General features: G+C 41.1%; 1 protein-coding gene across 1 annotated transcript; it reads right to left on the bottom strand.

Moving 5' to 3' along the window:
- Nucleotides 1-288: 288 nt before the first annotated feature.
- Nucleotides 289-14,937, bottom strand: LOC132390925 (leucine-rich repeat, immunoglobulin-like domain and transmembrane domain-containing protein 3). The gene is made up of 6 exons (XM_059963460.1): nt 14,933-14,937; nt 14,144-14,202; nt 11,284-11,353; nt 4,318-4,787; nt 2,169-2,474; nt 289-1,402 (listed from the first exon to the last, which is right to left on the bottom strand). The coding sequence occupies exons 1-6, from the start codon at nt 14,935-14,937 to the stop codon at nt 351-353; spliced, it is 1,962 nt and encodes a 653-aa protein (XP_059819443.1). The 3' UTR covers nt 289-350.
- Between the last annotated feature and the right edge of the window lie 296 nt (nt 14,938-15,233).

Genomic DNA, 15,233 nt, shown 5'->3' with positions numbered 1-15,233 from the left:
CAACTTAGGAAATATCAGTTATATTTACATTACAAGTTTCCAACTCTGCATTCTCTTTCTTGGTTGGAAGCTTAGATCACTGGCACTTATCCTTCAGGAGTGAGCTGATCCTGTTTAAAAATCAAAGACGCCAACATCCGAACTGGAGGAGTGTTTCCAACTTCCAACACATCCAATTTGGATGACAATCACAACAGACAAAAGCAAGTTTATTACAATTTTATTATAAAGCTTTGCATTCAATGTGAAACTCTTCACGTATTTTGAAAAACTGGGATGTTATAGAAATAAACCACGTCTTATATAGACTTTAAGGATCCTTTTCTCACTGTACGCTGGAGCTTCACAAGTCAGCAAAGGTACTCAGACCTAGAACTGTCACTTTTGAAGGTGATCTCTGAATCAGTGCTGGATCTTGAGCACAGCAATAGTCTTTGGGATTCAGTATCTCGATGGGTCCACAGTTTATTCCCTCTCATTTTTGGCTCTGGTTTGAGGGAAAGTGTTTCAAACTGTATATAAGAATCTTTAATTAGCTCATGTTCTGCTGGCTCTTTCTTTTTGCAGTGACCTTTCATGATGACAGAGCACAACGCAAAAACTATTCCCACTCCAGAAACACACGCCACACTAATACCGATAATAATCAGCAAAGATTGATGGCTGTCTATGCTGATTTCTCCTTCAGTTGAGAAAATGGCACATTGTTCTCGCTTGGGCTGAATTCCCTCTGGGCAGATACAAATGGTGTATTTTGTGTTGGGTGTCAATCCACCTATAGAGATTTTGCTTTTGTTAGGATCAATAAGGATTTTCTGTATATCTTTTTCGCCATACTTTGAGTAGAGTACATTTAATGGTGTACCACTTTTGTAATTGGTAGCTTTCCAGCTGACCAGGACTTTCTGATCTGTCTCACTGATAACACGGAGATTTTTAATCATAACATTCCGCTTTAATGTTGCTGTTGTATTCATGGATACACTTTCTTTCTTGTTTTCATCCACTTGCTGAGTTACTTTCTTTGAGTTTCCCTGTACTTGTACCTCAGTAAGCTTCTTCTCGTCCGCCATCGCCTTAGCTTGCTCGACAGGAGTCGCCTCTTGCTTAGCTCCTGTCGTGGTGGGCATGGGTGACGAAGCTTCTGTTGACAAGCTTCCCGTTTGTTCTTCCACATTCACTCGAATTGAATTATTTCTCTCTGCAGTTGGTTTGTTTATAAAATTCCTCCTTAGTGGGCGAGCTGTGGTAACGGTTCCTACAACTGTGAGAGTGATAGATGCTTCTGAGGTTCCTGCCAGATTTTTCGCCCTACATCTGTAGTCACCAGCATCCTTATAGGAAATTCCCATTAAACTTATTATTGACCATCGGACCCCATCTGCTGGTGATTCTTGAATGACTAAAGGAAACAATATTTTAAATATAATGAGCAAATTAATTAATACACTATAATATTACCCAATACAATAGATTTTAATTGGAAAATTATCTTCCACCAATCTTAGTATTTCTGTCATAATTAAATTCAAATGGATCAAAATGGGAAATAATTTATTAATAAGCCAACATTTAGATTTTCCTGCACCAGAATCATATGATTTCATCTAATTAATTTCCAACTTAAAAACAATCCTAAGCCAATGGTGATAAAACTAAAGAATAAAATAAATCAAGGCAGTCTGGTCAAAAATGTTATTTCCTTAACTGGATAAAAGACTAGAAAGGAGCAAGGAGTGAGCAGCGTATTGATTACATTGAAACATTTAATGCCACAGTAAAGATAACTTCAGCCTTGCAGATCAAATCTAGCTCCTTTTCCACTTTTATCCATCCATGGAGCAGTCTCTTCACAAGAATGGTCGTATGACTAAATGTACCGCAATCCTGTACGCTGATCTTAGTTGCAGAGATGTGAATCAGTAATGAAGACACATTACAGGCATTTTATTCCAGACTCATTCATCAGATCTGTCTCTCTGCATCCACCTCACAACACACCATGCTTCCCAGCTTTATAAACTTTGGAACTTCCTCTCAAAACTTGCATTTCTAATGCTTTCTCTTTTTAAGCACTCTTCCCCTTGTGTGGATTGGTGTCACATTGCTGTGCAGTACTTTGGAATTGCTACCAAGTGTTTGACACAACAAGAAGCAGAAAGCATTACCTGTATTATTAACTGGTAAGCCATCTGCCCGGAACCAGACGAGTAATGGGGTGGGATATCCAGTTGAGTCACATCGGAGTAAAACGTTGCTTCCAAGTGGTGACGTAATTTTGGTTGCTGAAGTCATGACTGATGGTTTGATGCACTGGTCAAGCTCGACACGCTGGAGCAGGATTCCAGCAATATCTTCAGGCCCACTGCAGATCACCAGAGAATCCATGAGGACGACCAGCGTTTCTTCCGACTTAGAGAGTTCAATTAACTTTGATATTCGACAATCACAGAACCATGGATTGTCTTGGAAACCTAAAAAAGAGGATATGTTAGGCCATTATGTTTAAGAAATGATTATGTGGATTTTCTCAAATGTACTAAAGATCTTCGTTCAAACCCAGACCCTGCAAGTTCACACAAAAAATCCTTCAGTAGAGTTGCATAATCTTTGGTGTTACAGATTTATTATTTCCCTTTCCAGAAATTCCATCCTACTACTTAACCCGTGGATGCTTTATTTTCTGTTGCCAAGGCATTACTTACACTTCTGGACGAACTTCAAATAATTGTGACTGCACTTTTAACATATAAGATTGAAGAAAACTAATATTTACTTTTATTACTTTCAAAATTTTGAAAAAGTCAGCTTGTCACGGCTTGGTGTTTTTGTGGCTGGACAATAGCCGAAACTACATAAACACTATATTTTTTATAAACAAATACATCACGGTATTAATCATGTGAATGCTCTAATTCAGTAACTTTTCTCCAAACATCTCTTAGTGCTATCGATTTCCTTGGTCTAGTCAAAGGACATGATTGTTTAAGTTCTCAGGGTCTACTGCAGAAAGAGTTATGTCTGGGACCTGATGCTCGGTGGACAGGTAACAAACTTTGAGGTCTGTAGCAGCCAAGTTGGAGAACTGAGTTCCAGGAAGTGGGAACAGGTAGGGGATACAGCCCATGGAGATGAGTTGGATATTCAGGAAAATAATGCAGTTTTCCTTACACAGCTTCAGTTACTGCAATTAGTAAATCTCAAAAGCTTTGTACAGGTCTTCCAATAAAGTCATTCAGAATATTTATTCCACAACAGTTACTCAACAACCAAGCACTAAATGGAATGTAATTGGTTTATTATGTAGTCATTTCAAGTAAAATTGAATACAATGGAGATGAAAACTGCCTTTTCAGGGTGTTTCAATGTAAATGGTGGAGGCTGCAAATTAGACGGGGACTCACACAGCTCAGCTGGTTGAACTGAATATAATAGATAAGGAGTTAAGTTTCTGCATGTGGTCAAGGAGGATGCAGGACAGGGTCAGAGCCTTCCAATAATTTGAATTCCCACATTCCCAATTTTCACTGGTTTTGAGAGGCTTTTGTAGTTGAGGAAACCAGATGGTACATGAAGGGGTATCAGAACAGCAGCCATAGAATCCATTGGTAGTTACCTGCCTCATCTTTTTACGAAACAATGAAATATGGTAGTTAAGGAAAACCACTTAGCATCTAATAGTTCATCCAACCAAAGGAACCCTCAATTCTTCCAACTTTAGGTTGGTTTGTTTCTACGCTCCATTCAAGACTTTTATCTTCATGATTTGTCCGGAAATCCATTCCAATTACTGAACACGCTCTCCATGAAGAAAATCTTCATGACTTTAGGAATGACAAATCATAAAATGCAGAACAGAGCACCGTTCACAGCTAAGATGATATTTCATAATGGAATAAAGCCAACAACTTTACTCACATTTCCCAATAAGTACAATAATAAGGTGTCAGAGCAGAGAAAAACATTCAAAACTTAATCAATGAGCTGCAGTTTTGGGTGAGATTATTTTGTAAGTGGGCCCAGGTGAGTTTTAATATTTATGGAAGTCCAAGACATTGACTACGTTTGGTAACAGTAGCAATGAGTTTGGGGACAGAAACCATTGGCAATCCAAGCCATTCACTTCTGCTGAGAGTGGCACTGCACATCAGACCTTCCTGGTAGAAAGCTAAGGGCTGGATGGGAACTGTATCCAGACCCTTTCATTGGGATATGACCAATGAATTCTACAGTGGATCCAATAAGCAGCAGACAAGGAGATGCACCAACATTTGACCCCCTTAATGGATATCAAACTGCAGTAATCAGTAGCCATACCCAGAATAACTCTCCGGAGTGGAACTTCGTCGAACATTTGGTGTGTTGGAAAAGCTGGCCAGAGGTCCATCAGGTCAGAAGGCAGGGTGGTCAGGTTGTTGCTGGAAATGTTGATATTAGTTATATTTTTGAGATATTGAGCTGCTTTTGCAGGAATACTTGACAGCCTGTTGTTGTGCAGGTCAAGGGTTCGAAGGTTTGGCATTTCCAGTAGTGAATCCCAGGGAAAAGTTGACAGTACATTTCCATCGAGGCGCAATTCATGGAGTTCTTTTAAATTATAAAAGCTACGAGGATCTATGGTGTTAATGGCATTATATGTTAACCAAAGATATCTTAAATCCACAAGGTAATAAAATGCTTCACGTGGAAGTCGCCGGACAACAGTCTTCTCCACTCGAAGTTTAACAGTGTCCACTGGCACATTGACAGGAATTTCAGACATATCTGGGTCGTTGCATAACGTGGACCTGTAAAAACAAAGTTATTTGCTTTACTCCTCTTTATCTGGATATTCATGTTGTTTCACTTTAAAACCTTCATAAGCTACTAAAGGGAAAGATTTTAATGTGGTGCTGATGTATTTGTCAGCTTCTGCCTTTTTATAAACCATAGAATTTTACCCTCTATTTAATAATAAAGACTTACTGCCTATCTTTTGCCTCCATCTTCTTTAATAATATTTTACTATTACCGTGTATCTTTAAAATAAAAATTCACATTTTTTTTTCTATTGTATAACCCTTTAATAGAATTAATTCATGTAATGCTGAGACTTAATAACTGATGAGGTCTCACTTGGAGTACTGTGAGCGGTTTTGGGCCCTTATCTTTGAAAGGATGTGCTGGAACTGGAGAAGGTTCTAAAGAGGATCACAAAAATGATTCCAGGATAGAATGGCTTGTCACATGAAGAGCACTTGATGGCTCCGGGCCTGTTTTCACTAGAATTCAGAAGAATGAGGGGTAACCTCATTGAAACCTGTCAAATGGTGAAAGGTCTCGATAGAGTGGATGTGGAGAGGGTGTTTCCTATGGTGGGAGAGTTTAAGACCAAAGGAGATAGGATCAGAATAGAGGGGTGTACTTTTAGAACAGAGGTGAAGAGAAAGTTCTTTAGCCAGAGATTGGTGAATCAGTGGAATTCTTTGCCATGGGAAGCTGTGGAAGCCAAGTCTTTATGCATATTTAAGGCAAAGGTTGATAGATTCTTGATTGAACAGGGCATGAAGTGATACGGGTAGAAGGCAGGAAACTGGGACTGAGAAATTGGATCAGCCATGATGGAATGGTAGAGCTGATTCAAAGGGCCAAATGGCCTAATTCTGCTCCTATATATGGTCTTAAGTACTTCTTTAAGAGCATAAGGTTTTCTTCAGAAATTAGGAAAACTATTTCAAAGTGCTATTTACAATAACAAACTATTTTTCCTAAAACAAAATACAAAACTGTTGGCAGATAAGATTTCTGCATGATTTGGAATCAATTTTATGCTTTAGTTCACTATGATTATAAAAATGAGGGGAACTCAAGCAAATGCACAAACCTCTATCCTTGCACTCTCTGGTCTCCCTCCCAACACATAACCCACATTGCCACCAAACATCAGCACACTGGGATACATTTCAATTTACCTTCTCATCCTAATCATTGACTTGTATTATGAACAGCTGAAGCCCCAGCACCAACCTACTTGGCAGTCCACTGATCAGAGTTTGACAATGTGAAATTAATACATTCATTCCTATTCCTTAGTTTCTGTCCATTGAACAGACTTTGACCCAAACATGATATCACCCCTATACCAATTGAGTTTAATAATTTCTTAAACGTCACGTATTGAAGACATTCTGAAAGCCCAGATAGTACCCATTGAGTGGTTTCCCCCTTTATCTATTGTGTGAGTTGCAAGCTCAAAAGAAAGAAACATTAAATATGAATTGCTTTTCATTAAACCAAATTGACTCTGCCTAATCCTATTATTTTCCAAGTAGCTGTAGCCTTCTTAATAACTGATTGCAGTAATTTCCCCAATACTGCTAGTGGGCTAACTGATGTTTTCACAAATTTCTTTCTCCCTTCTTTCTTAAATAGTAGCTTTTAGCTACACATTTGACTCTTTCGAGAGCTCTCATAGAATATACAGGATTTCTGAAAATAACAACTTTGCATAGACTGTCTCCATAGTCATTTCCTTGTAAAAGCCAGGATGCGGGACACCATTTCCTAGGAATTTGTCATCTTTCAGTCTCATTAATTTCTTCAATACCAATTTTATTTATTTATTAATTTATTAACTGGCTTATTTATCTATTTATCATTTATCTATCTAATTTGTTTGTTTGTTTTTCCTAATTGCTCCAGGTTCTAATTTCCAGGAGCTTTGAAGACCCTGACCTGGAGTTACACGCTGACTACGGTTCTTTGTGGGACCTGCTGTCAGGGTGCCATAACTGGCCGTTGTTCAGCACGCCAAAGGCTCGGCCTAAGAGTCTGGCTCAGATTCGGAAGCCTAAGATCTCGGGGCTCTGGAGATGGGCGGATCGAGGGTTGTTGTCACAACAGGAGACTTGTGTGTCATTGGGTTAGTCAGGATATCTGCTGTGTGCCTGGAGACCCGGGATCTTTGTGATCTTCAGGTACACAAGAAAAAAGCAATGTAACAGACTTTTAACATCATAAACCAGCAGGTTGTTTGTTATGTCTCCCTGCTCACTGGGAAAACAGAGACACCTCTTTCTCCCTTACTAGGGAGAGAGAGAGCCTGCAGTATGTGGAATACCGGGTGAAACACAAAGTCTGTGTCTCTGCTGTTGCTTTGCTCACACTTGAGTATTCGGTGGTGGTGCCAATGCTTTTATTTGCTGGTGGGAGGGAGGGGGGATTGCTGCTAGCTGCAGCTTATGCGTGGGAGGGGGGAGCTGGTGGGGACTTTGAGGTTCTAACATTTAACTGTCATTCATTATTTGGGGCACTTCTCTGTTTTCATGGATTGTTGCAAAGATAAAGCATTTCAGGATGTATATTGTATACTTTTCTCTGACATTAAATTGAACCTTTGAATCTTTTTATATTCAGCAGCTGTGTGCATACATCTACTGATGCCTCTGGACACATCTTCAGTGATATTCCTGGAGTCATCGGGTGTCTTGGGTCTTTCAACATCATACACCCTCCTCCAGGTGCAATATGGTTGGGGAATTTCAGCTGCCTTTCGAGGTCCACCAACAGCTGCCAGTCCCTTGCAGAGGTCAGGACACCTGCAGATGTTCTTTTGATGGGTATTGGCTGCTCCCCAGCTCTGACAAAGGCAATGGTCTGCTTGGAGGGTCGGGACCACTTCGCCCTCTCGACTCCTGTGCTGATGGCTTCAGCAGTGGTCTTCAGGACCTGATCATGCCTCCATTGGTACCGTCCCTCACCAAGTGCCCTTGTGCAGCTGCTGAGGATGTACTCAAGGGTTCCTCGCTTGGAACAAAGCTGATGACACTGCTTTGCCCCATGAGTGCAGGTTTGATGGGCTTGGAAGCACATCGTACACTGCCTGGATGAGAAACTGGATGCGGTGTGGCTTGGCTTTCCAAAGCTCAGCCCAGGTCACTTTCCTCTCAACTGCAATCTCCCAACTTGTCCAAGCTCCCTGTTGCTTCATTCCCACTGCCTTGTAGGTTCTCCTCTCCTCCACTGCTGCTCTCACCTCCTCCTGAACTAGGCGATGCCTTTCCTTCTCTCCGATGGTGTCCATTTGAGGAGTTGGAAAGGATCCTGGCCCAGCTCTGCCTCCTGTGACCACTCCCACCAGCCTCCTGTGACACAGCCTTTCCTCTGCTCCCTGAACAGCTTCCTGCCAGTCCTCACTTGGATCCCTGCTGTAGCCACCTAGTCCCTGTACTGTACCACTTCCCTGGCTCTTGTTACCTTGAATTCCTCCACCAGGGATTTGAAGGGCCGTTGCAGTTTGTTGTGGTGTCCATAGAGTGCGATGCTGCTCAGGCTCTTTGACAGCTCTAGCCATCTCCTGATATGCTTGCCAACCCTCCTCCCTAAGGTTTCGACTGTTGAGAACGGAACTGCATAGACGAGGAGGGGCCACAGGATTCTGGGAAGAATGCCATGCTGATACACCCAGGCTTTGAACTTCCCAGGTAGGCCAGACTCATCCACAGATTTTAGCCAGCCATCCAACTCAGTGCAGATTGCCTGATTGGATGTCAGGTCCCTTAGAAAGCTGTCAAAAACCTTCCCGAAGTACTTGACTGGCTTTCCTGTGATGGTTGGGATGGCTGTGCCTGCGATGCTGAACTGGAACTTGTTCTCCACCTTGCCTTTGCTCAGCATCATTGATCTTGATTTGGCTGCTTTGAAACGCATCCGGGCCCACTCCACCAGCTTTTCGAGCCCCTGCAGAGTCCACCGGCAGCCGGGGACTGATTCTGTGGTGACTGTGAGGTCGTCCATGAACGCCCTGACGGGTGGTTGCCATTGAGCGGAATTCATTCTGGGCCCTCTGCACTCGGGTTCAGCAGACTTAGTGAGCATGTTGATGGCTAGGGAGAACGGTCACTGAGATAGTGCACCCTGTGATGATGCCGATCTCCACCTTGTGCCAGCTCGATGTAATTGCTCCTGAAGGTTCCCTCATCCCGTAGCTGCTGTAATAATCAGCGATAAGGTCTCTGATTCTGCTGGGGACGTGATGCTTCGTCAGTATGAGCTGCACCAGCTTGTGCAGAACGGAGCCATATGCATTTGCCAAGTCGAGCCAGAACACTGACGGGTTGCCCTTGTTCTCTCTGGCCTCTCAGATGAGCTGAGTCAGCACACTGGTGTGTTCCAGACAGCCCGGCATCCCGGAAATGCCACCCTTCTGGACTGATGTAGCGATATAGATGTTCCCTGCTAGGAATCTCTCATGATTTTTTTTTCATTAGGTTTTCTCTATACCCAGCTTTGCACCTTATTCTTTAACAGCTTATTTCCTTCAGATATAAAACACAGAATAATGTAAATGTATTTGTAATTAATCATCATTTTTATTGTCTCCCAATTTTACGGCATCAAGAGCAGAGTTAGAACATAGAAGAGTGCAGCACAGGAACAGAACAGGTTGTGCAGAACCAGCTAAAAACGCAAATCAAAAACACCCAATATTCTTACACTGAATAATAGGACATAAACAACATGCATTAGAAATCATATTAATCTATCGCATAGTATAGAGAGGAGACCCTTCACTTGCATTATATAGTCAAAAAAGTGACGTTTTATGTAAATCCCACAGCCATTTTTCAATCTGGAATGTTGATATATTTATTCAGCTACATTTTGATAATGGTGGAAGATCCTGCCTCAATCACCTTTCAGGAGGCAAATTATAGAAGAAGTCACAACATAGGGGGCATTGCCTCAAGATTCAGTGGAGAAGATTTAGGATGGAGAGCAGGAGAAATTGTTTTTCCCAGAGAGTGGTGAATCTGTGGAATTTTCTGCCCAGGGAAGCAGTTGAGGCTTCTTCACTAAATACATTTAAGAAACAATTAGATAGATTTTTACATAGTAAGGGAATGAAGGGTTATGGGGAAAGGCAGGTAGATGGAGCTGAGTTTACAGACAGATCAGCCATGATCTTATTGAATAGTGAGGCAGGCTCGATGGGCCGGATGGTCTATTCCTGCTCCTATTTCTCATATATTGGGTGAAAGAAAAATCTGGAACTTCCCTTTGATGAAGCACAAGCCTTCAAATTATTGACCAACCAAGAGAAGCACAAAATTACTTTTATATCAAAACTGAAATCAGAAAGTATTCAGACAGATCCTCTGGCAAGAAAAAACAGGAGTTAACATTTCTTGTCAAAGCTCATATCAGGAAACAATAACAATCGTTTCTGTCCCCTTTTACAGTACTTTGCCTGATCTGGCGAGCATTCCCAGCAATGTGTGGTATTATTTCCAATTCCCATCATCTACAGAATATTGTTTTTGTCGCTGTGCACTGACTGGATTTCTTACAGCTGTGTACACCTCATTGCACTTCCATCACAGTCCTCGTTATTGAAAAGAAAACATCATCCTGACCGACCTCACTGTACAACTAAAATTCTCCAGCCTTGGCAATCTCGATGCAAGTTCTCTCTGCTCCTTACAACTTCCCCGTCGTACGATGAGCAGAACTGGGTGAAACATTAGTACAGCTCAGGGCGTTAGAGTTCGAAGTTCAATCCCAGCATCCTCTGAAGGAGTTTGTCCACCCTGTGGATTGCGTGGGATTTCCCTGGTGCTCCAGCTTTCTCGCACAGATGAGAGATATTAATTGGTTGTTGTAAATTGTCCCCTGATTGGGTTAGAGTTAAGTTGGGGTTTTCAGGGGTGGCTGGGGCATTGTGGCTCAAAGTGCCTGAAGGGCCCATTCTGTGCACTCTAAATGAATAGACTGACTGCAACCTAACTGATGTTTCATTCAACTTTACAATGACACACCCACTCCACCCATTTTCGTATTCTATATCCATACGTACATAATTGCATTGACTAGTATGGCCAACAACTTCCATTACAACAGGCAAGCTTTTTAACAAAAAGCCTCTGCAGTATTAGGCTCAGCCTTGAGACACTCGTGTTACTCATTTTCGTGGCTAAAAACCTATAACATGCTTTCAATAGACCTTAGATTCGGAACATACATTTGGCTTATTGGAATTTTGTCAACAATTACCAATGTTCACAATCAAGCACGTGTTAGAAAATATTCACCGGCACTTTGCTAATGATGGAAGATTAAGTGTAATTTAACATAATTGTACGGCATTAAGAAAAGGTCTTCCATCTAAATCACTGGATTTTTTAAAAACGGCTTTTAACAACTATTTTAAAAACACTGAAATCAGAATGTATTGTTCTGCTTTGCACTTCACAACTCATCGTCTAGTTATGGCACAACATATTTTTATCTATCTAATTGACTTACCTAATCCCAGTGCCATCACTTCTACTGTGGAAAATGCAGGTACATTGGGAAGGGCAGAAGGAAGATAATTCTTCACAAATAGTAGCCAACAATAAAAAGACAGTAATAAAATACATAATTCAAAGTCACCAAAACTAGGTACGAAATAGAGCTTTTAGTCCTTATTTCGATGCATCTTCTGTTTCGATATGTGATGGCTTCAGACCGGTAACAGAGGATTACAGGGGATTAGCTGAGATTTGTAGGTCATATAACCTTCAGGTATCCCCGGCAAGAGCTCAGTTTTCAGCTCAGCATACTTAGAAGGATATCGTTTCATTGGCCAAGACTAAATAATCTGTGCTTGGGGCTGTTTACAATTATATTATCTTAGTTATATTTGTTACACAAATTGCAGTTAATTAGATTTACATATCATTCTTAAAAGGTACTAATTGGCTGTCAAACAATTACAATTTAGTTGACATTAGTATATTGTGGAAAAAAATTAAATCACAAGAGCTAAATAAAAACAAAATGCTGGCAGAACTCAGCAGGCCAGACAGCATCTATGGGAGGAGGTAGTGACAACGTTTCAGGCCGATGAAGGGTTTTGGCCCGAAACATTGTCACTACCTCATCCCATAGATGCTGTCTGGGCTGCTGAGTTCTGCCAGCATTTTGTGTTTTTATTTATTTCCAGCATCAGCAGATTCACTTGTTTTGCCTTTGAAATCACGAGCTTATGCACAATACAGAAATAAATTGCTAAAATGAATTTAACATTTCTATATGTTAGAAAAGCTGAATTAAAATAATACAAATAGTTTAGAATAAATAAGTGACAGTAACAAGTGATGAAATACTGCAGAAGACTATGATGTTGAGATACATCCCAGGATGCACTGGGACACATAATCACTGATGTAACGCAAGATCACTGGGTGTTTCGGGTCTTTCAACACAAGACACCCTCACCCAAACAAGCCAGCCAGGGTTGATCAGGCCCTGGCTTGTGTCCCAGCAGCATCGGTCCACGAGTCACACCTCTTGATATATAGCCTCCTGGAGGCTTGCTCAGCAGTCTCTGTGATGGTCCTGATAACTCTTCTCTTTGCAAGGAGAGAGTAGCAGCCAGCAAAACTTCCACAGGCTCACATCATGCCGTCCACCCCCATCTCTGGCATTGCTCTACCCACTCCTGGTTTTTGGCTTTCTTACATTCAAACACCTACCACTTAAGTCAATGCCTCTGATGTGATATTTTTCTTACAAGGCCTTCTTAATTACGACATAACATGTTACACATGTATTAATGTATCAGAACAGAGAAGATCATTTGGCCCATTGGTTCCATTCCATCCCCCACAGAGTAATCCCATCAGTTCCATGCCCCTTCTCTCGACTTCCCTCTACCCCTGTAACTTAGCCTCATGTATAAATGCCTTTGATCCTTCTTTCCACCAGCTAGAGCAGGGCAGTTTACAGTAGCCAGTTAACGTACCAGCCAGCGCATCTTTGCACTTAGGAAAGAAACTGGAACTTGTGGAAGAAATCTTTGTGCTCACAGAGATAATTCACAAAAGCAGTACTTAAGGGCAGGATTGAACATGTGTCCCTGCAGCAGTAACAAAGGAACCCTGTGCAAAGATTTCACTGTACTTCTAATCAAGATTAAATCAAACAAAGTGCATAAGTAATTTCTAAATAAATAAAAAACATTTATCACTTAGCCTGAAAGACGAAGAATACAGATACTTACAGCGATCTCTGATGCTGCATCTCTCATATGGGATCAACGGTGAATGCAAAATGGTATCCAAGTCAGTAAAGAATTAGATTAATAAACTTTATTGCTCTTCTCCAGTGCTCATCCTGCAGATGATGAATTCTGGTGGGTGCAATGCCAAGCATGTCAAAATGTTTCAGGATTTTCCACATAGTGAGCACCCTTTATTTATTAAAATCCACATTCCAATTCCTCCATTTGTGAATCACACCATGGTCTCACACAGATTGCTCCCCTCCTCAGCCTTGTAGCAGTGACATGCATTGTACTGACCCAACTGGAAATCGAGTTGGATTGAGCAGAAATTGAAAATGGGTCTCTGATTTGTGTGACAAAGAGACTTAGTGCACTTCCTTACCATGCTGAGAAAGGAAAAGCTGTTCTTCAGATTACACAAAAAAATGAGTTTTCCTTAGAAAACTTTCAGTTTCAAATTCCTGGGTGTCAAAATCTCTGAAGACCTAACCCGGACCCAACATATCGATGCAGTTATAAAGACGGCATGACAGCAACTATTCTTTATTAGGAGTTTGAAGAGATTTGTTATGTCAACAGATCCACTCAAAAACTTCTATAGTTGTACTGTGGAGAGCATTCTGACAGGCTGCATCACTGACTGGTATGGAGGGGCTACTACACAGGACCGAAAGAAGCTGCAGAGGGTTGTAAGTTTAGTTTGCTCCATCTTGGGTACTGGCCTACAAAGTACCCAGGACATCAGTGTCTCAGAAAGGCATCAACCATTATTAAGGACCTCCAGCACCCAGGGCATGCCCTTTTCTTACTGTTACCATCAGGTAGGAGGTACAGAAGCCTGAAGGCACACACTCAGCGATTCAGGAACAGCTTCTTCCCCTCTGCCATCCAATTCCTAAATGGACATTGAACCCCTGAACACTACCTCACTTTTTTAGTATATGTTTTTTGCACTATTTTTAATCTATTCAATATGCATATACTGTAAATGATTTACTTATTTATTATTTTTTCTTCTTCTTCTTCGATATTATGTATTGCATTGAACTGCCGTTGCTAAGTTAACAAATTTCACGACACATGCTGGTGATAATAAACCTCATTCTGAGAACTAACCAAGATTATGCTTGGGCTCGTGATCTTGGACACAAGTGTGAGCTCTGCAGACTGAAGATCTGGAAAGTGTGCAATGAACATTAAGGTTGAACATTTTGCTTGAAATTATGCAATACATATTCTTACAAAGGCTAGTTGAGATCAAGTCGGTACACAGCTGATTGGTTAATGCACTTCATCCAATCCAGTCATTTGAGAGACTGAGTGGATTGTAGAATGACAGGTGAACCTTTGGAAGTGCATAAAATCATAACAAGTGTAGATACAATGAATGAACACAGTCTTTTCTTTTAAAACCAGGTCTGGCAAAATCTAGAACTTGGAACGTTGGAGAATGACAAGTGATGTTATAAAGGTGTATAAATCATAAGGGGCATAAATCTGGTGAAAGCACACAGTCTTTTTCTATGTTATGGAATCTGGTACTGAAGGACATAAGTTTAGAGTGAGAGAGGAGAGATTTTTTTAAATAGAAATCTGAGTTTCACCCAGAAGGTGGTCTATTTAATGAAATGAGTTGGCAGAAGAGTTTGAAACAGGTATATTAACATTTTAAAGGTACGTGGGCAGGAGAGGTTTAGAAAGATATGGACAAATGGTTAGATAAGAATTTTGGCTAACATGGTCTGTTTGTTTAGCGGAGCTGCTTCCATGGTGTATGATCATGCCGGATTTAACCTTTTCCAACATCAGTTGCTACCAAACAGACCTGGCTGTTACTTAAACAACTTAAGCACTTCTTGGCATTTATTTCTTTCCCCCACACCAACCCCCCAAAAACAGACTTACCTCATGATTAAAAAAATAGATAGAGGAAGAAATGGTGCAAACCATGAACTTTACATTTGTGTTCATTACATTCAGTAGTATCAACTTTAAAGAAAAAAAACCCACAAACATAGCACTTTGTCCCTCTTTCAGCTCCTTGAAGTGGTAGCCCTTTCACCCCTCCATGTAGAAGGAGAGTATATTGTGGCCTTTCCCTACAGCACCTTAGCATTGGCTGCACCGAGCTTCAGTGCATCCCTCGCCATGAACTCCTGCAACCTGGACCACACCATTCTTCAGCATTCCTTTACTAACATCTCCC

Source organism: Hypanus sabinus, chromosome 3, assembly GCF_030144855.1.
Source record: "Hypanus sabinus isolate sHypSab1 chromosome 3, sHypSab1.hap1, whole genome shotgun sequence".
NCBI lineage: Eukaryota > Metazoa > Chordata > Chondrichthyes > Myliobatiformes > Dasyatidae > Hypanus > Hypanus sabinus.
Note: the sequence above shows the minus strand (reverse complement) of the source record. Positions and strands in the feature narration are given on the sequence as shown.

Excerpts from the sequence above, each read along its gene's own strand:
- LOC132390925 (XM_059963460.1), bottom strand. Across the intron at positions 2,475-4,317 it reads ACTCCGGAGAGTTATTCTGG|GTTTCCAAGACAATCCATGG; the intron begins GTATGGCTACTG and ends CCTCTTTTTTAG. Across the intron at positions 1,403-2,168 it reads CTTACCAGTTAATAATACAG|TCATTCAAGAATCACCAGCA; the intron begins GTAATGCTTTCT and ends TGTTTCCTTTAG.